The sequence below is a fragment of the Mycetomoellerius zeteki genome, unplaced genomic scaffold (genome assembly GCF_001594055.1).
Source record: "Mycetomoellerius zeteki isolate Tzet28-1 unplaced genomic scaffold, Tzet1.0 scaffold42, whole genome shotgun sequence".
Lineage (NCBI taxonomy): Eukaryota > Metazoa > Arthropoda > Insecta > Hymenoptera > Formicidae > Mycetomoellerius > Mycetomoellerius zeteki.
This window is the reverse complement of record NW_017257414.1, coordinates 23,761-41,947: the sequence shown is the minus strand read 5'-3', so window position 1 is coordinate 41,947 and position 18,187 is coordinate 23,761. Positions and strand designations below refer to the sequence as shown.

At 37.3% G+C, this 18,187-nt stretch overlaps 2 protein-coding genes across 2 annotated transcripts in view; one reads left to right on the top strand and one right to left on the bottom strand.

Annotated features, from left to right (window-relative positions):
- The window catches only part of LOC108726429 (midnolin-B), a 64,587-nt gene extending 57,266 nt beyond the window's left edge, over positions 1-7,321 (top strand). The window contains exons 3-5 of the mRNA XM_018453997.1: positions 3,936-5,096; positions 6,013-6,349; positions 6,607-7,321. Of these exons, the coding sequence (XP_018309499.1) occupies positions 3,960-5,096; positions 6,013-6,349; positions 6,607-6,875 (1,743 nt within the window). The 5' untranslated portion in view covers positions 3,936-3,959 and the 3' untranslated portion in view covers positions 6,876-7,321. The remainder of the gene's footprint in view (positions 1-3,935; positions 5,097-6,012; positions 6,350-6,606) is intronic.
- A 3,649-nt stretch (positions 7,322-10,970) lies between these two features.
- Positions 10,971-17,897, bottom strand: mib2 (E3 ubiquitin-protein ligase mind bomb 2). Its single transcript, XM_018453996.1, has 12 exons — positions 17,773-17,897; positions 16,415-16,875; positions 16,227-16,342; positions 15,733-16,121; positions 15,136-15,348; positions 14,859-15,036; positions 14,448-14,709; positions 14,110-14,379; positions 13,585-13,948; positions 12,840-13,051; positions 12,414-12,652; positions 10,971-12,227 (listed from the first exon to the last, which is right to left on the bottom strand). The coding sequence occupies exons 1-12, from the start codon at positions 17,806-17,808 to the stop codon at positions 11,914-11,916; spliced, it is 3,054 nt and encodes a 1,017-aa protein (XP_018309498.1). The 5' UTR covers positions 17,809-17,897; the 3' UTR covers positions 10,971-11,913.
- Positions 17,898-18,187: the final 290 nt, after the last annotated feature.

Here is an 18,187-nt window from a genome sequence, read left to right as displayed (position 1 = left end):
TATATATATATATATATATAACAAAAGTTGAGTACGTTATACATATTTCCTGTTTCGCTTTGGCACTGCGAACAACTGATACCGGTATCTCGTCCTTTGCCATGAATAGAGTTTAATGCGACACGTGGAGCAAACGCATCGGCTCGATGGTTCTGGGCAGCGCCGTTTTCGCTTGCAGCCGTTGCAACATCGGGTACGCACGATGATCGCATGTGCAAGCGGCGCGGCGGGGTCGATTTCTTATATTTAGCGTCGGCTAGATTAATAATTTATAGCGTCGCACACGACATAAAGTCGAGTAAATTTAACTCTCTTCCGCTGTCCACCGATCGCGACCTACGGATATTGACGCGGAGAGGCAGGTTGCTGATAGTTAAATCCCGAGATAATTTTGTCCAGCTTGTTGTAGAAGCGATAGCATTCTGTTTGTCCAGATGCGTGAACGGGTACTCGACTTGCATTAAAAACTGTAGATCATTAAGAGCGTGTTACGCAGGCACGCGTGAAGGTCGCATTCTTGCATGCGGCACTTTTACGCTGCATTTTTGCCCATCGAACCTGATCGTGATAGATTGTTAGTAAAAAGCGGGCTTTGTCCTGCTAAAACTCTTCCTAAATCCTTGTCATTGTTGCATTAAATGGAAGGATAAAAAACGCAGGAAACAGACATTTAATTCCGTAAATAGCATTAATCTGATATCGCGTACCTTTCTAATTTGTTTTTTTGGAATATTTTATAGGATTATTTTTATTTTTAGTTTCTCTTTCAAAGAGAGACTTATAGTATTGAGATTGCAAAGAAATATTCATAATAAAGGAAAGAAAATAACAAGAAAATTTAAAAAAATGAGAATTGATCAAAACATAAACAAGAGAATTTATTAAAAAATAAATGTCTTGTCCTTTTTTTTAATGATAAGAGAATTTATCAAAAAATAAACGTGCCTACGCAGAGGCTCTTTTTCAGAGTTAATTAAAAATCTATTTAGCTGTCCACGAATTTACTTTAATGTGCACAAATAGATAAATTCTTCATTTATCTTCAAATAAACTTTATTAAACATTTATTTTAAATAGGATTTTGATATTACATTTAATACCAAGATTTAACCAAAAATTTAAAATATTTTGAGATGTGGTCTTTGACATTTTATTTGTGTTAATAAAAAATTAACTCCACGGAAAGGACGGTTTTGCTGAACTATCTAAAAATTTAGCCAGATACAGCTCTGAAAATAATTTAAGTGAACCATCAAAATAATTAGGGTAAGTACCTAATCCGCCATCAATGGACTCTCTAAGCTAATTAATTTATAACATATTTTTACGCCGAAAAACAAATTGTACAGTGCATATACTTTCGAAAACCTTTTACTTTCAGGACATTACCTTTGAAAAACAATTTATTCATCTTGTGATACTAGAGAATGAGAATTTATTATTACTTTATTTTTTACGATTATTGGATTACGTTGCCATGGACCATCGGTTATCCATCGTTGGACCACCTGAAAATCGAACATTAAACAATTATACTTCGAAATATTGGGTCAAATAATAAATATTTACTCAAAATATAATGTTTATTAAAGTTATTTTTGAAAGAATTTTTATTTACGTGTACAAATCTTAAAATTTATAAACTAAACAATACATATTTTATATAAAATAATAAAAAAAATTATAAAATAAAATAAACATTTAGGTATCAATTGCATCTATCACATAAAATTGTCTACGTAAAATAATAAAATATAATATAAACTTTATTTAATTAAAATATAATATAAAAACTACAATATAAACTTTTATAATTTGAAACATAAAATAGTTATATAATAAAACAAATAATTACACACAGAACTCTCTTATGCTTTATTATTGGATTGGCAAGCATTTCTTATGGTCGTAATTGCCATACCCATTTGTTCCATGCAACGTGCGTTTAACCATTGGTCCATTCATGGTCCATTTATGGAAATGTATCAATTATCACATAATCTATAATACTGTGCCTAAATGTAAATAGCTGCCGAAAGTAGAGTATCCCATTTTAAAACGTATATCTTCAACTTTAATGAACTATTGAGATTAATAAAGTATATTTCCATTAAATAGTTTCAGTAATCTTTGCAAAATAGGGAAAAATAAGATCAAAATGTACAAAAAGTATCTTACGAAATTGCAGCGTCTTCGCTGCGCCTATCTGAGTGTAATTAACGTGGCGGCTGTTTCTTTATTAATTTATAATTTCTCTACCACAAACGGCGCGACATCGCATATAATAACAAAAATATTTAACTGGTCCATCCGTTACACCGGGCCATCGATGGCACACTTACTCTATTCAGTAGTAGAATGCTTAAGCTGGTTGCTAGAATGTCGAAAATTTTTTTACAGCATCAATTATCATGCTTAAAATTCGTACGTAATTATTTCGATGGATCAACAAAATTATTTTCAGATTTATATTTAGCTAAATTTGTAGATATTTTCAGCAAAATCATTCTTTCCATGTTTACATAATAAATTTCCGGTATCTGTGTATGAGCTTCATTCTATGATATTTGTGTTTTTATTTATTGACTGCTTTTTTATTGAAGCTGCAAAGAGAAAGGTCTCTTCATTGGTTTCTTAAAAGAAATAGAAAGATAGACTTTGCAATACAGTCTTGCGCGATTCCCGCGAAGTCCCGGGACTTTCCTCAGACCGAATCCGCGAATCGAATTACCGAATCCAACGATGACCGCGTCCGGCGAAAGGAAGTCCGTTAGGTGTGCATGAGGGATGCCTAACTGTGCTCGTTGAGGGTCTGAGCCTCGATTCCGCGAGGTTTCCTCTCTTCTGCAGGTCTTCTCACGCCTTCTATCTCACACCGCGGTCTCATCTTGCACCGGTAACACTTGGAAAAATCCGATACTATTATTATTCAATCGTAAAAAAAGAGGAAAAATACACATTCTGAAAATCGCATCCGGATCAAATGTTATTTCGTGAATATTCTTGAAACGCTGCAGGGAATTAAGAATGAATATTATTAATGTAAATTAAAGATTACTAAACTAATTGTGAATGAATAAATTAGAAAAATAAACTTCATTACAAATTACGCAAGAACTAATTAAATGAAATTAAGTTTATCTTATATTAGAGTAAGACTTATCGTCATAACGTAATTTCAATTTTTGCTTAATTATAAGTGTGTTTCTCTTTATACTTAATCGACAAGTGACAGCGCAAAACGGAAAATTGTGTCATGTATATTGAATGCATATAGGTGTAGAATTCCCTTATTAATACTAGATATTGTAATCGACATTTTTCTTCATGTTATTATGAACGAGTCACAAAATACGGATCTAACTGTCAAATAATAAACACTGTCCGTTGACAATGAATCTCTTGAAACGAGATTGTACTTACTTATTGTTAGTGTTTTTCTTTTCTCATCTTAAAATAATAATTCTTATAATATTATTTTATAATATTGTAATATAATTCTGATACAATACATTTATTTAAATTTAAATAATATGCCATTTGTAGATAATATGTCTTTTGTAGATTGTGTTCAAATTAAGTAAAATATTACATAAAAGATTAATTAATATTATAGTAGTATGTACTGTAAGTATTACTGTGTACAGTGATATTATTTTACACAGTGCTGTAATAATTTTTATAATATACTGTTATTTTGTTATTGTGTTGGGAATTTTAGCCAACCCGTATATACATATAATTAGTATATTAATAATTATGTTATTAAAAAAATGCGCTGTAATAAACTATTGCATTGCGTCGCATCGTTTGTTATCTTGAAGACGCGAGTAAGCGGCTCTCACGTTAATCACACGTCTTTCGATAGCGAGACATCAAATACGCAGTCGAACCGTTATCTTTTCTAAAATAACGATCCTCTCCTATTGTTTCAGGCGCAACGACCGGAGCAGAGCGTAATGCAGGCCTTGGAGAGTCTCAATGATTCACAGGTGAATGACTTCTTGTCCGGCAAGGCACCACTTAATCTTACGATGCGACTGGGCGATCACATGATGTTAATCCAGCTGCAGTTGTCCACCGTAACCCCGACATCGCCGACCGCCAGTCAGGCGAGCTCTGCCAACAGTAACGGCCATAGTCATCACAGCAGCAACAGCAACAGCAACAGCAACAGCAACGTTGCAAGTTTGCCCAATGGTAGCAATACCACGAGCATGTCCAATCCGTCTGGCGGGCATTCGTCGTTGCAAGCCAGAAGATGCCTGACGGCCAGATCACCGGGAAATATCGTTAAGCCGCAGAACGCCGCCGGGGCACCGGGTGGCAGAACGTCGCATCTAATTAGCAGCCTTGCCAGCGCTCTACATGCAGCCGCCAGCTACAGCAACAACAGTAGCCTACCTACCGCCAGCATTACCACCACGACCACCAGCCCGGTATGTTCCAGCCGGGTTACAACATCCTCTTCGTCCGTCTCGACGGCGCCAATTAGCCCGGCGCATTCATCGTCGTCGTCCAGCAACAATTCGGGTCAATCGCAATCCACGCGTGGCAATTCGCATGGCGTACCACCTACGAATGGCAGTTCTTCCAGCGCGTGCCAGCCCTGCCCACTCTATCACCACCATCATCATCACGGCCATCATCACGGTCATCACCATGGCCATCATCACCACCACCATCATCACCATCATCATCATCATTCGAGGAACAAACCTAGCTTGCCCAACCTTTCCACTTCCTCTTCTTCCTCTTCCTTCAGTTCGGGTTCGTCTTCGATTCAGGAGCAGTCTGCCTTGGAGCCGATGTCCTACGACGCGACGCTACCCAGGAAGAAGCTCTGCAGCGGCCACCATCATCATGGTCAGCCATCATCGTCCGTTACCACTAGTGGCATGGACACCACGAGGAGTCAACACGAGGAATCGAATCCGCAGAGCCCAACATGCGCCTCATCGCTGATGCTGGAGCAATCGCCACCCAAGCCCGCCACCCTCGACACTCGGGCGCTCGCCGAAGCATCTCGGAACCTCACTCAGAAGCTGAAGCAGCTCTCCTCTGAGGTACTCACCTCGCGGGTCGACCTCGCAGAGGTATACATTGTTACCGAAGCCAGTTCCCCCCTGTGTATCATTATTCTTGATTCATATTCGTGATTGCACGTCGATCAAGGTCCTGAGAGGTGCGCCGTGATCGGTCTAGTCGCGAATTGAATTGTTTGTTCTGATTTGGATTTTCTTTACAAATTGAATTGCTTATTTATTGGATAGAATTCTTCGATGATACTAAATTTATTTCTCGACTGTGTGGATAAAATTTAAAAAATATGAACATTTGCTCACGATATACTCTCAGGTCCTTAAAATTATCATATTTATATACTATATTGTATTTAACTATATTTTATGCTAATAGCATTCAAATTTAGTGTTCTGTTGTGACAAATGATGTGTGCATTCTTAATTAATATTACGCATTAATACTGATTTTATATTGTACTTTTTAAACATGATGGTTTTAAGTTTAGCATTACATGTGTAAAATTTATATTTTGGAATTATATAATTTTTCATAGATAAACTTAACATCTATCATTTAATTACATTTTCATGTTCGTAAGCTTGAACAAAGCCTTATAAGATTGAATTCAATTTTTTTATAACGATTTTTTTAAATAATAACATACACTTACGAATTTTATGTTAAATATTTAAAAAACCTTTCTAAATTTTTAAACTTAAAAAATAAGAAATTTGGAGTATATATAATAGAGAAGGGAAAGGGGAAGATAGGATGTATCAAAACACACCAATTTGACAACTTGTTTGCGCTTTTAAATACGAAATTAAAATAACATACATATTTCTAAAGCGATATGTAAATTTTTTTTTGTTTCGAAACATCTTATTAGAAAAGTGTTTTGTACGTCATCGTGCATAAGTACGAAGGCAACTAAGGACGTATCAATAGATAGAACGTGCAGAATCTTATGTGTCTCTTTAAATTTAGGAGAACGCGAGACGCAGGCAAGGCGCAATAATAGAGAGTATGCATCATCATGGCAAAGGCGTGTATTCCGGCACATTCAGCGGCACTCTGAATCCAGCCCTCCAGGATAGACACGGTCGGCCGAAGCGGGACATTAGCACCATCATTCACATCCTGAATGACTTGCTCTGCGCGACACCGGCCGCATCCGCAGGCCACTATAGGCATCATCATCACAGGCATTCGCACACTCGCCAACAATCTTCCTTGATGTCCGCGTCTTCCGCGGGCACAACTACTGCGAGTGGATCTACTTCGTCGGTCGGCTGTCATGATTCCACACCAGGCTACTCCAGTGGTGTGCATTTATGAATTTATATCAAATAATACTTTTAAATAATAAAACGAAGAAAAACATTTTATAATATATTTAATACTCAAGGTACTAAATATAGAATTAAATTATATATGTTTAATAATTTATTTTTATATTTAATGCCTTATAATTATAACATAACACGTCACTATTTTTATTTCAAAAATGTCTATAAACTTTTATCTTAATACCATTAATTTCTATTAATATTAATGCGCCGTGTGATGTTTGGAATATAGAAGAATTATCAAAGGAGAACGAGGCGACGAAGGGCAAGATGCGTCGGCTACGCTTAGTCATGGAACAACGTCGCGCTAAGAGAAAAGCCAGGCGACAGGCGCGAGCGGCGCCGTATACTACACAGTGGGCCGCGATGACTCCCGCCGATTCGAACCACGAGCCGAACACGTCAACTGCGACCTCGAGCACCACCACCACTACTAACAGCGCGGAGCCGCAGAACGAGCCGGAGCTTCAGCCGTGTAGCCCCGAACCGGTCGTAGCTTAAATACCACGTCACTAACAGTCAATTCACGGCACAGTAATATCTTCTATATTCGTATACATAGGATATGATCGTCCGTTTTCGTTTCTGCCTATCGCACTGATTTATTCCGAAAGAAGAAAATACAGAGTCGAACGTATTCTATCGCGCAGTTACACTCGTTTCTTACAACTCTCATTCCGCGCAACCAAACGCTGCAAAACGTTTTAAACGTTTGATTCGACATTCGTTCTCGTTGATACCCTCTATATACGGTCTCGATCATTACCGTGAATCCACTAAGTTTCTCTCCGTATTATGCAAGTGTCTCGCTTTCTCCGATTTGCGTTACTTTATGCAAATAGACGTAATCTGTGAGGATTCGCTAGCTGATGAATCGGAAGATGAATTCCAATCGAATATCCTTTCTTTTTTGTATAGCACTCGAAACTATTCTTTGAATAACATTTTTTTAAATATCTTTTTTGTCTTTTTTTTTGGATTATCGTGATTTTAGGATCTTATTCTTAAGAATACATATACGAAAAACTAGTATTATAAAAAGTATTATAGTATATGTTACATACACTATAATACTTCCCTACATATAGTATTTCCCCAGTTCTTCGTATACGTTTCTTTTCAAAAATAGGAGTCCAAGAATTTCTATTTTCTATCTTTTTAATTTTTTTTTTAGATCGGAATCTTTTTGCGATTTAACATGCATTGCATTAGAGTCATCCCACAAAAAATCACTTACAATTCATCCATGGACCATCATTTTAACTCAATCGCGTTTGCTTATTATTATTATTATCATCAGTGTACAATGACAACGCATTACCATCATCACATAAACGTTTCCCGTGACGACATATGAAACATTATAGGGGCGCAATGGGGCATTTTGGACATCTATAAAAATGATCGTGCGTGGAGTTACGGCTATATATTAGGCAATATATAGTGTTATCGCTATAATAAAATGTGTATATTATACATATATTATATATATATATATATCATTGTCATTATATGTATTTAGAATAACGAAATACTGGGTATCCTATTACTATCGTTTCCCAATATTAATAAAACGGTGATCTCGCAGTGTTTGGCCGGACTCAGGACTTGATCGTAGTTGACAATAATTACGCTCGGCGAATGAATCAGTGTGACGGAGTTTTACGTATCTATACATCGACATCGGGAAGTCGATGAATCGTTCTGAGAGAGAGAGAGAGATAGAGAGAGAGAGAGAGAATGAGAGAGAGAGAGAGAGAGAGAAATAGAGAGCAAAAGCTCTTATTAAGGCTACCTATTAAGGAATCCTGTTAAAGAACTTCCTGTTAGAAGTAAAATTCGCCGATAAATACGCTGCACGCGTTCAAGGAAAGAAATGGGAGGCAGGATCGCCATAGTTTCGTCTGTGCGCGTTTACTACACTCTCTCTTGACAATTCTTTCGCTATCAGGCACTTGAAGTCATATACGTAGATGCGAATAGAATTTTGATTACGCGTAGAAGTTGCGAGAGAAGCAACAAGAGAACAAATCTCGCGTTTTGCTGTGCACTTTACATGAAATCGCTATTATTCTTGAAATAAGAAGAAAAAAAAGAAATGTCATGTAACTCGCGCGCGACGGAATTAGTGCAAAGTTGTATCTCGCGTTCTGATTGATATAAATTATCGTAATTTGTTTTTGTAAGTAGCAAGTGCACTTTCCAACGTCTTCTTCAAATTGAAATTGCACTAACGCATACGCGAATGATGTACGCGTTGGGGTATTTTCCATTAAAAAAATCTTCGGTGATTTCGTCAATTACCAGCAATGTTTGTATATTGATGAATATTTGTATATCGATAGTGTATTGTACACTTTACTCGTTTGCGTAGGAAATGTAAAGTAACAATGCAGGAGAATAAGATCTAAATGAGAGTAAAGTGAACAATACGAAGATTTGTGTTTTCTTCATCCAATTGTCTTTCCAATTTGACGAAACACAAAAATATCGTTTTATTCAGTAGCTTTCCTGTGCGTTTGTTCCTTCTTCGATACGTATCATTCAATCAATATTCCAGAGAAATCTGTATTGTTTATTTTCGTAAATACATCATTTTAACTTGATCGCATTTATGTACTACTGAAGAAAAAAATAGTAAAAAGAAAATGAATAACAGAAGGGATGAAAAAATGGAAGAAAAAAAACAAAAGGAATAAAAGATTATTTTTTACGTTGTATAGATCCAAGAATAGGGAAAACCATGTGTCTAAGTGAGGCGTAAAATAATTAAATATCGAGTTAGAAATAGCATGTTCAGTTCTTATGGAGCATATGACACATGATGAAATATTTCTTAAATCTCTGATAAGTCATATCTCGATGCTTGGTTACCCTTTATCAGGATCTCACATTATGCATTATTCTATGAAGAGACGAGATGGAAGGGGATAAGATCCACGCGAATCGAAGAAAGCGGTGTAAGACGGTTTTAAAACAGATGACATGCATTGCGTGATCGTATTGCACGTTGTGCTACGGCCCCACGATTTAAGTTTAAGTTAATTAGGTACTACAGATAATACAGTGTCACATACTATTAATAGAATACATTGCGTTTAGGTTTACTTTAGAAGAAGAAAATATTATTACCATTATTACATTATTATATATCATTAGTATACCGCTATTACAATTTTTGCAAAACTGGCTCAATATTGTAATATACGACTATCGGAACCTTTATCGAGTACCAAAATAAATAAGATTGCTTGCTAAGCTAACGACAAGTTTATTTTGCGCTTCTCGTTTGACTGCGTGAGATGTCTGGTGTCTTACGTTATACGAGTTTGTTGTTCTTGTTACCGCTGTGGCTTATTCGTATCTATATTATCATTTTTATCAATGACACTTAATAAGCAGTGTGAAAGAGAAATCTCTCGCATTATTCCATAAAGTTTAAAGGACAAAAAACCGTATATGAAGGGCACATTAAGATTAAAGTTCATTTACCGTCAAATTGTTTATTTAAATTATGCCTTAAATTACAATTGTAGAAATCTATCGACGCTTAAGATTTACGCTGTTTTATCGTAATATAACATCTTTCGTAGTATATACGCCGCATATATCTAAAACGACAATATAATTATTATTATTATAAAAAAGGAAAAAGAGAGGAGTAAAGAAGGAAGAAAATTAATATCATCCTGACGAAATCAAATTGACACTATCGCAAATTGTACGTTTCTCCTCGTGAACGTAAAATTCGCGATGTGTTACCCTGAAAGGACCGCTCTCGCCTCAATGCACAATAACCCATAAAAATCATCTTCGATTTCTCCAATCACCAGTGTAGAAATTACGCTAACCGACGTAAAAATCGATTGATCAGGCATTCTCTGATACGAGGTACACTTATGCGACTCGTGTTACAACTTTTTACGCATCTCGAGTACAAGTTTTTTTTTCGTTGTGTTGAGTAGAAAGGCAAGACTTTTAATACTGATGGAAAAAAAATTCTTCCAGAAATCACATAGTTCTCCGATAATTTGAGAATCACCAAAAACTAGATTCTCGTTTTAATAATTAAGCTTGTACCTCAACATTTGTCGGCTTCTTTATTACATGCGAACGCATTGCTTTCCTTTTGCTTGAAAGTGCGTTCATGATGGGAAGCGCGCTTAAAATTAATTGGTTCCACTGCTGTCACATTCGATCACAAATGAATCACTTTATACAAACGAATACAATTATTCTACCTAGAAAACTTGGCTATAAGACTGTATGTTTCCCTTTAGAGTGCGTTATTCGTTACACAGAACGTTCATCGAACGATGCGAACGTGATCGGAGAAAAGGGGATACATTAAACGCCGCATTAGATTCCCACAATTTGAATATTAAGTATCAAGAGATATACTTTTGCCATGTCTAACAAAACACTTATTTGAAACATCGAAAATATTCTTCCATAATATTTAATCCGTATCAAATATCGAGTCTTGCCACGTAGCAAGTAACAAAATTTCAAGTTATACATTAATTGTATATTTAACTATTAACATATTTAAAAAAATATTAAGAAACTTAACCAATATAAGAGGTTTTTCAGTAAAAATCTATTTTAAAAAATCTAAAAAATTTTACTATCTAAATGTGCCCCCTTCCCTTCTACTGCACGGAAGCGATAGGAATTCGCAGTTTTCGAACACGTGGAAACAGTATTCTTTTTTTCTTCTCGCAATAATGTAGCGATATGTACGAATGTTTCTACGAGCTTCTATGATTGTTGTCACATAAACACGATCGCGCATGTTTCCTACGTTAAGACAAGTGCGCTCTTTCAGTGCTCATCATCCACGCTCTCTTTAAACATGAATAAAAAATGGACGGGATAAAGCACATGCGAAAACGTCGATTCATGAGGAAGAAAAGCGTACACGATGTACATACAATCGTACGTCGTGCGTGTTCGTCGGGACACAAGACATCCCCCCCCGTACTGGTATTAATTAATTTTTAATATAACTGATTACTTAACTAATTGCCGAGAAAAATAACATAAGATCAAAATATCTCGTGTCCAGGCAAACGCGATTATCGTGTTGTGCACAAACCTATCTCACTATGGCACGACGTTAGTGCAATATAAGAGAGCTTCATCTTTTTCCCTTTCGTACAAATTATTCGCGGAAATAAAATGTACATTTTGGCAGTTTAATTTCATCAGCGCGAGACGTAACGTACGCATCGTTACGAACAATTGGTGAATCATTTTCCTACGCCAACATGGCGAATGACAAAATTTCCTGTTCGGCACAACAAACAGAATGTCTCGAGAGGAACCGTGCGACATAAAGAAATTCCTCGTAGCGAGTAAAGAAATTCCTCTGTCTCTCGTTCTGAGCTGCGTAATCTAAGTTGTTTAAATTTGGATATTAAGGATTATTTTATTATTATTATCACTGATGTCGACCTTTCCTCTCGCGACACGCACCGACTGTACACCGCGTGGAAATCAATGTTCTGATATAAACATATGATGATTGATCGAACTTCTAATATAAATTAATCTTCTTTGTGATCGTCTTGCGACACATGTGACAAGTCTTCAGCGGAGCGGCGCAGTGCTCACACGCGCCATGCCCGCAAAGAAATGCGACGTTACGACGACGTTCCATGCAGATGCTACACATATTCGCCTCCTCAAGATCCGCGACTCTAGTCTCCAAATAACGTAGCCGTTCTAGATCTTTGTCCTTCTCTTTTTCCCTGTTACTGATCTCCTCCTTTCGTTTGCTTTCTGAAGATACGTCCTTCGATTTATCCTCCGAATTGGCTATAGAGACTTCACCTGTCGCCAGCTGACCATCTAGAAAAGTATGTAAAAATAATATAAAACATTCGTAGTTTCTACATGATTCCTTATAATTGTAATTTTTTATGCAGAATATTTCGCTGGTACAGATAATACTTAATAATTTCTTGAGATCAATTTCACCAAGATTTCTTGATCAATTTAATCAATTTATATGAGATCAATAAAAAAATCATGTACCTGGAATTGTTTGCGTATGGCCACAACGTGCACAACCAACGAACGTAACGCTACTGCTAGGATCAATTCGATTCTCCTGTTTTGTGTCCTCTATGATCCCCGAGCAATTCCGACATTCTGTCGCGTCGCCGGAACCGGTTATATTCTTCTTCGCAACGTGCAATCCTTCCGACTGCGATATATTATCTATCCGGTACGCAGGTGGCTCTATATAACCGGGCGATGGATTGTTTTCTATTCTACAAGACGAATTACATTTTCCATACGTTTGTTGATAAACCCTATATCAATTAAGCAATTCCAAAAGCACATTGTAAGATCAGTTTTCAAAATGTAAAATCAATTTAAAGTTATGTTTCAGTCAAAATTTACATTTCGACTTGCGGATCATTTAAATAGTAAAACACTTGTATCTTGTTGTCTTACTCTAATTGTGTGCTGTGACTTTGGTATTTGTAAGAGCGTAAAAGATCAGCGAGCAGGGCAGCCTGTGGATTGCCTTCCAAAAGATCGAGCGCCGTCTTGTCCTTGTTGTTTCTGACTTGCTCAAGGAGTTTGCAACTCCTATCCACGTTTACCAAAAAACAAGCTAATGCTAATTCAGTCTTTGCGCCTTGCCTTGCCAGATTCTGCCAGATCTGTTCGAAAGAAGAAAATGTTCGTTAGAAAAGACTGCTGAACTATCTTAAGATATCCTTCTTTATAAGTTATCCTTTCTTTTTTCATTTTCTTTTCTTCTCAAACTATAAATGTAGATATACCTAATAATTTGAAAAATTTCAATTTCATTTAAGAAAAGAAAATAGAAACTACATCGCAAAAATAATGGAGGGACTTTATTTAATTACCTCTGTTTCACACTGTCTCAACTTTTTGCAATGCATGATTCCCTTTTAACTTTCTTCTTAGAAGAGAAAGAGAGAAAGAAAGAGGAGTGACTTCTCCGTCTAGGAGAGAAGGAGTATTGTGCTGCCTTATATTTTAAAACTTAATAATTTTCTTGAAAATGAATCATAATTCGATATTGTTTTATGAATTAAAACAATCCTAGATCTTTTGTTGAAGTTAAAAAAAATGATGCATTGCAAAAAGTTGTGACCGTATATCTATATCTTTAAAGAGAAGTATATATAAAAAGATTAATTCAAAAGCAAGAACGTAGATAACGTACAGCATATAAAAGCGGTGAATCCCGGCTACTTTCGGGTGTAGGCACAGCAGTCTGTTGATTCGGGCTCTTTGCTATCGCGATATGCAATACAGTGTCGCCGTCCTCGTCCGTGCTGCCGATATCTGCATTGTGATGCACCAGCAGCTCAACGAGCGACCAATGTCCCTGCGAAGTTGCTAAATGCAACGGCGTTTGCCGTCGATTGTTGCGCAGATCTACTTTGGCACGGCCACCATTCTGCGAGAGAAGGATGGCCGCAACTTCCTTGTGTCCGTTCAACGCCGCTAGATGCAATGCTGCAAATCCGTCTTCCTTTTTCACGTCTACCAAGTGACGCGCGCGCGCAACCAGTCTCTCCGTTGCACTGCAAATTCATAGATTTACAAAGTAAATTAGATGGTATATAGGCACTTTTTATTTATATTTAAATTAGATGGATTAGATGAATTTTAAGTACGGCCAAGTTATTACTATGCATACATGACCGCTATAAGATTATACTTGTTAAGTATCTTATACACATACTGAGCATTGCCCTTGAGTGCGGCATGATGCAAGATATTGAAACCCCGTTTGTTTCTCAATGTGAAGTCAACCTTCTCGCAGGCGCATAACGTCGCTGTATCGCCGTACGAGTCTTGAAGATTGACGTCGCAATGGTAACGCAGTAGAACTCTCACGCATTGCACATGTTGCTTATTAACTGCCACATGCAAAGCGCTACATCTGCCGTTATTAACGGCGTTGATAGCTGCACCTCGCGATAATAATAGATCCATTATCTCTGGCTGATTTCTGTTTAATCAAAAGAGAGAACAATATAGTTAATTTTGCGAAAAATGCGACAACAATTTCCAACATACCCGAATGCCGCATAATGCAAAGGCGTATCTCCATCCTCATCGACTGCACGCAAAGAAGCACCAGCGTCCAGAAGGAGAGTGCAGAGCTCGCGCTGACCTTGGTGAGCGGCCACTTGCAAGCACGTTTTTCTACCACCACCAGGAGCACACGCGTCTACTCTGCCAGGATATTTCTTGAGGAATTCCCGTACTGCATCCACTCCAGCTTCGCCTCTAGCCGCATCCCTTAACAGCTTTTCCACTTCACTGTCAGTACCGTCGACTACGAGAATAAATTATAACAGATGGTCTTGTTTTATACGTAACATAATAAAAATTAATCCTTTGATATCAATTTAACTTTAAATTGGATACCTTTTTTCATTCTATTATTAACAAAAATTCATATATATATAATAAAAATAAACATACCCGAACGATCTTTACTCTTGTTTGCATTATCATGCGTAGCAGCCATAACATTCGTACCAGAAGATACCGGGACAACACTTAGCGGATTAAATGTCCACGTATGACCATGTATGTCCAACGCCACGCGTAAATCCCCATCGGAATAGATTTTAATTACCTTCCCAGTCTTCCCTAGAGCCTACGACAAGTATAAATCCGATATCAAACGTCTGCCACTTCCATATATAGAATTAAATTAAAAACAAGCCAACTAACTAATTATAAATTGCCAACTAACATTTTTCATGACGTCTATCCATTCACCGTGGCCACGTTGATATTGTTTTACAGCAGCTAAGTCGCTTTTCACGCGGACTATATCACCAAGAGAGAATCCGTCCTTGGCGGTAACTTTCGTTAGAGCACCTGGGTGAAAAGTCCACCTATTGTGACAGCCTTCGTACTGCACACGAATATCTCCCTTATCCGTAATTCGATGTACCGTGCCAATCTAGATTTCAAGTTAGAAAGTTAAGTTACACGATACACATCTCATATTAAATATGTTAAACGTATTGACGTGTATGTATTAATTAAATATATTAAACGTATCTCTCAATAACAACTGCTAATCAATATTAATTGAAGTTTTTCTCTGTCTAGAGAGACAAAACCGAGATCCAAGAAATCTAAAATTAAGCCAGCGGTACACGATGCATTTTCCCCTGCCGAATTGCTTGCGTTTCAGAGTAAGTTACTAGAATTGCATCACATCGAACGTAAAATTTCTAATAATTTACTAAAGCAGAAAAAATGCATCGTATATTGCAGGATTTAAACTTCAATTGACGTTAATTAATATTAACGATTGTAAATGATCATTTTTGCGAACTACCTTTCCTATGTATTCAGCCATACGCGGATTCCATCCGCCATGACCGTCTTGCATCTCCTTTAACGTATCGACCTCCATTAACACTTTCACCTTGTCGCTGACGTTAAACATTAAAGGATGGGGACTAGACGTGATGCTTGTGACACCACTCTTTGTCGGTGTTGTGCCGTTTCCATTATCTGGCACAGTCAAGACCGGTTGGCCGAGTAACGGAAGATGTTCCTTATAATAAGTACCAGCATTAGCCTCCTCCACGTAACACAAGTCCACGCAACCTTTGAAACCTAATCGATACACATTAGTACTACCCGTGGACCACGTGACGGTTGCGACGGATCGATTGCTTTCGTTGTCCCATCCACGTATGTCCATAACTCTACCGGTTTTCCCTGAAATATTCGAAGGAAATTAGATGGTGATTATATAATTTAGAATTATAGAATATAATTCAATTAATTCGTATAATTCAACTAATTTAAATAGAATGTAAATACCACGTCCACCATCCTGATTTCCCCATTCCCAATCCGGTCCGCGAATGACTTTTGCTCCTATGAAGATTCCTTTCAAAGGTATCTTCGGGCATCCTTCTCTCGACTCCAGACGAACACTGCGCTCAATGTAATTGCAATTATATGTCAGGATGAGGAACACAAATTTCATTAGAATCATGAACACTTACCCTACAGAATTCGCTGTTTGATATCTCTCAAAAGTGTGAGTTAACTCGTGTATGTCGGCCATGTAACACTGCGTGCAGAGATCATAGTCAAAACACTCTGTACATTTCCATCTGATACCAATTATCCCATGCCTTTTGCAACCGTCGCAGATGATGTTAGAGTGCTTGACGCCAGCGGCTGCGTTATCAAACACTAACAAATCATAAGCACCCTGATAGCCGATTCTATAATTACTCCTAGCGCCATGATCCCATTGAACGATAACTGTCTTGTCTGGCGTTCGATCGGTGGGATTTGGGCTAGAGGTTGAGTTTCCTGTGGGGGGAGGTCTACCGATCTCCACTATTGTCCCAGCATGACCCTCTCCACCATCCTGATTGTCCCATTTCCAGTCTTGGCCACGGACAACTCGCAAACCAACTTCCAGCATCTCCAAATATATAAAATTTGACTTTTGTCCCTTTAACAAAAATATTACATCATAATCCTTGAATAATACAGCCCATTTTTTAAAATATAATAAATTAATGTATCAATGAAAGTAGAAACATAGGAACTTCTTATTGTAAAGATAGTTATTATTAACTAAAACATTAATTTTTTACTTTAAAAGATACATACAAGATACAGAATTATCTAAACTTATTATTTTTAACTGACAATTATTAATAATAAAATAAAAATATTACATCATAATACTTGCATCGCACACAGCCCATATTTTATAAAATTAATATATCAATGAAAGAAGAAGAATTAGGAAGACACAATTCTTCATTTTACAAGATATCAAAATTTATTTCTTTCTAATTAGAAAGACTGTATCTTTCTATAATATATACACTTTAAAAATAAAAACAATTTACGACAAAATTTCTTGTTGCAAAAATAGTTAATGATAATCATATTTATTAAAATATTAATTCTACTTTGAAAAAGATACATATAAGATACGGAACTATCTAAAATCATTATTTTAAACAATTATCAATAATAAAATATTCAGCAAATTTTGCGCGCTGTGAAACAATAATACTACAATAGTTTATACCCATGTGCTTGAATAATCGGAAACTGTCACGTTCTGTCACAGTTCGTACGTCATATATTGTCAGGAACATCATCGGTACATATAATTTTGTGCAAATTCTTACTGCGAGAGCGTAATCACTCCGCGATTTCCCCCGGATTTACGCGGCGCTCCGAAATCTCAGCCAATGTCTAAATCCTATTAATCCTATGGACCAGATAGAAGAAAAATCATGTAGGGTGCTCAATCTCCGGAGCTCCATTTCCGGGACAGATTTTAGACTATTCTACAGGAGAGAGACGCGAGAGAGACGCATTGCCGCCGTACCTGAAGGCAACCCCAAGCTCGGTCCTTATGAATCATACGCGGCGGAGTGGTGGCGGCGACGACGGCAAGAACGGCACGACCAACGTTCCGCTGGACCGTGCCTGGTGGGCACTGGTATGACGCGAACTGTAGTTGGTAACCGAGCTAGGAGAAGAGCGGCCGACATTACGCAGCATCGTCGCCGGGGATTATTCACGCTCCATCGCTTATAAGATGCGACAGCGATGACAGTGACGTGACAACGATGTTCAGTTCTCACGTCCGCAATGCTGACGATGATAACCTCATAACCGGGCTCGCTGATGTTGAGCCCGGTTGAGGGCGCCTGCTTCGATCCAGGGGGTCTATTCTTGAAAAGAAACGTATACAAAAGTCTAGAGAAATATTACAGTATACGTTACGTATACTATGGCTG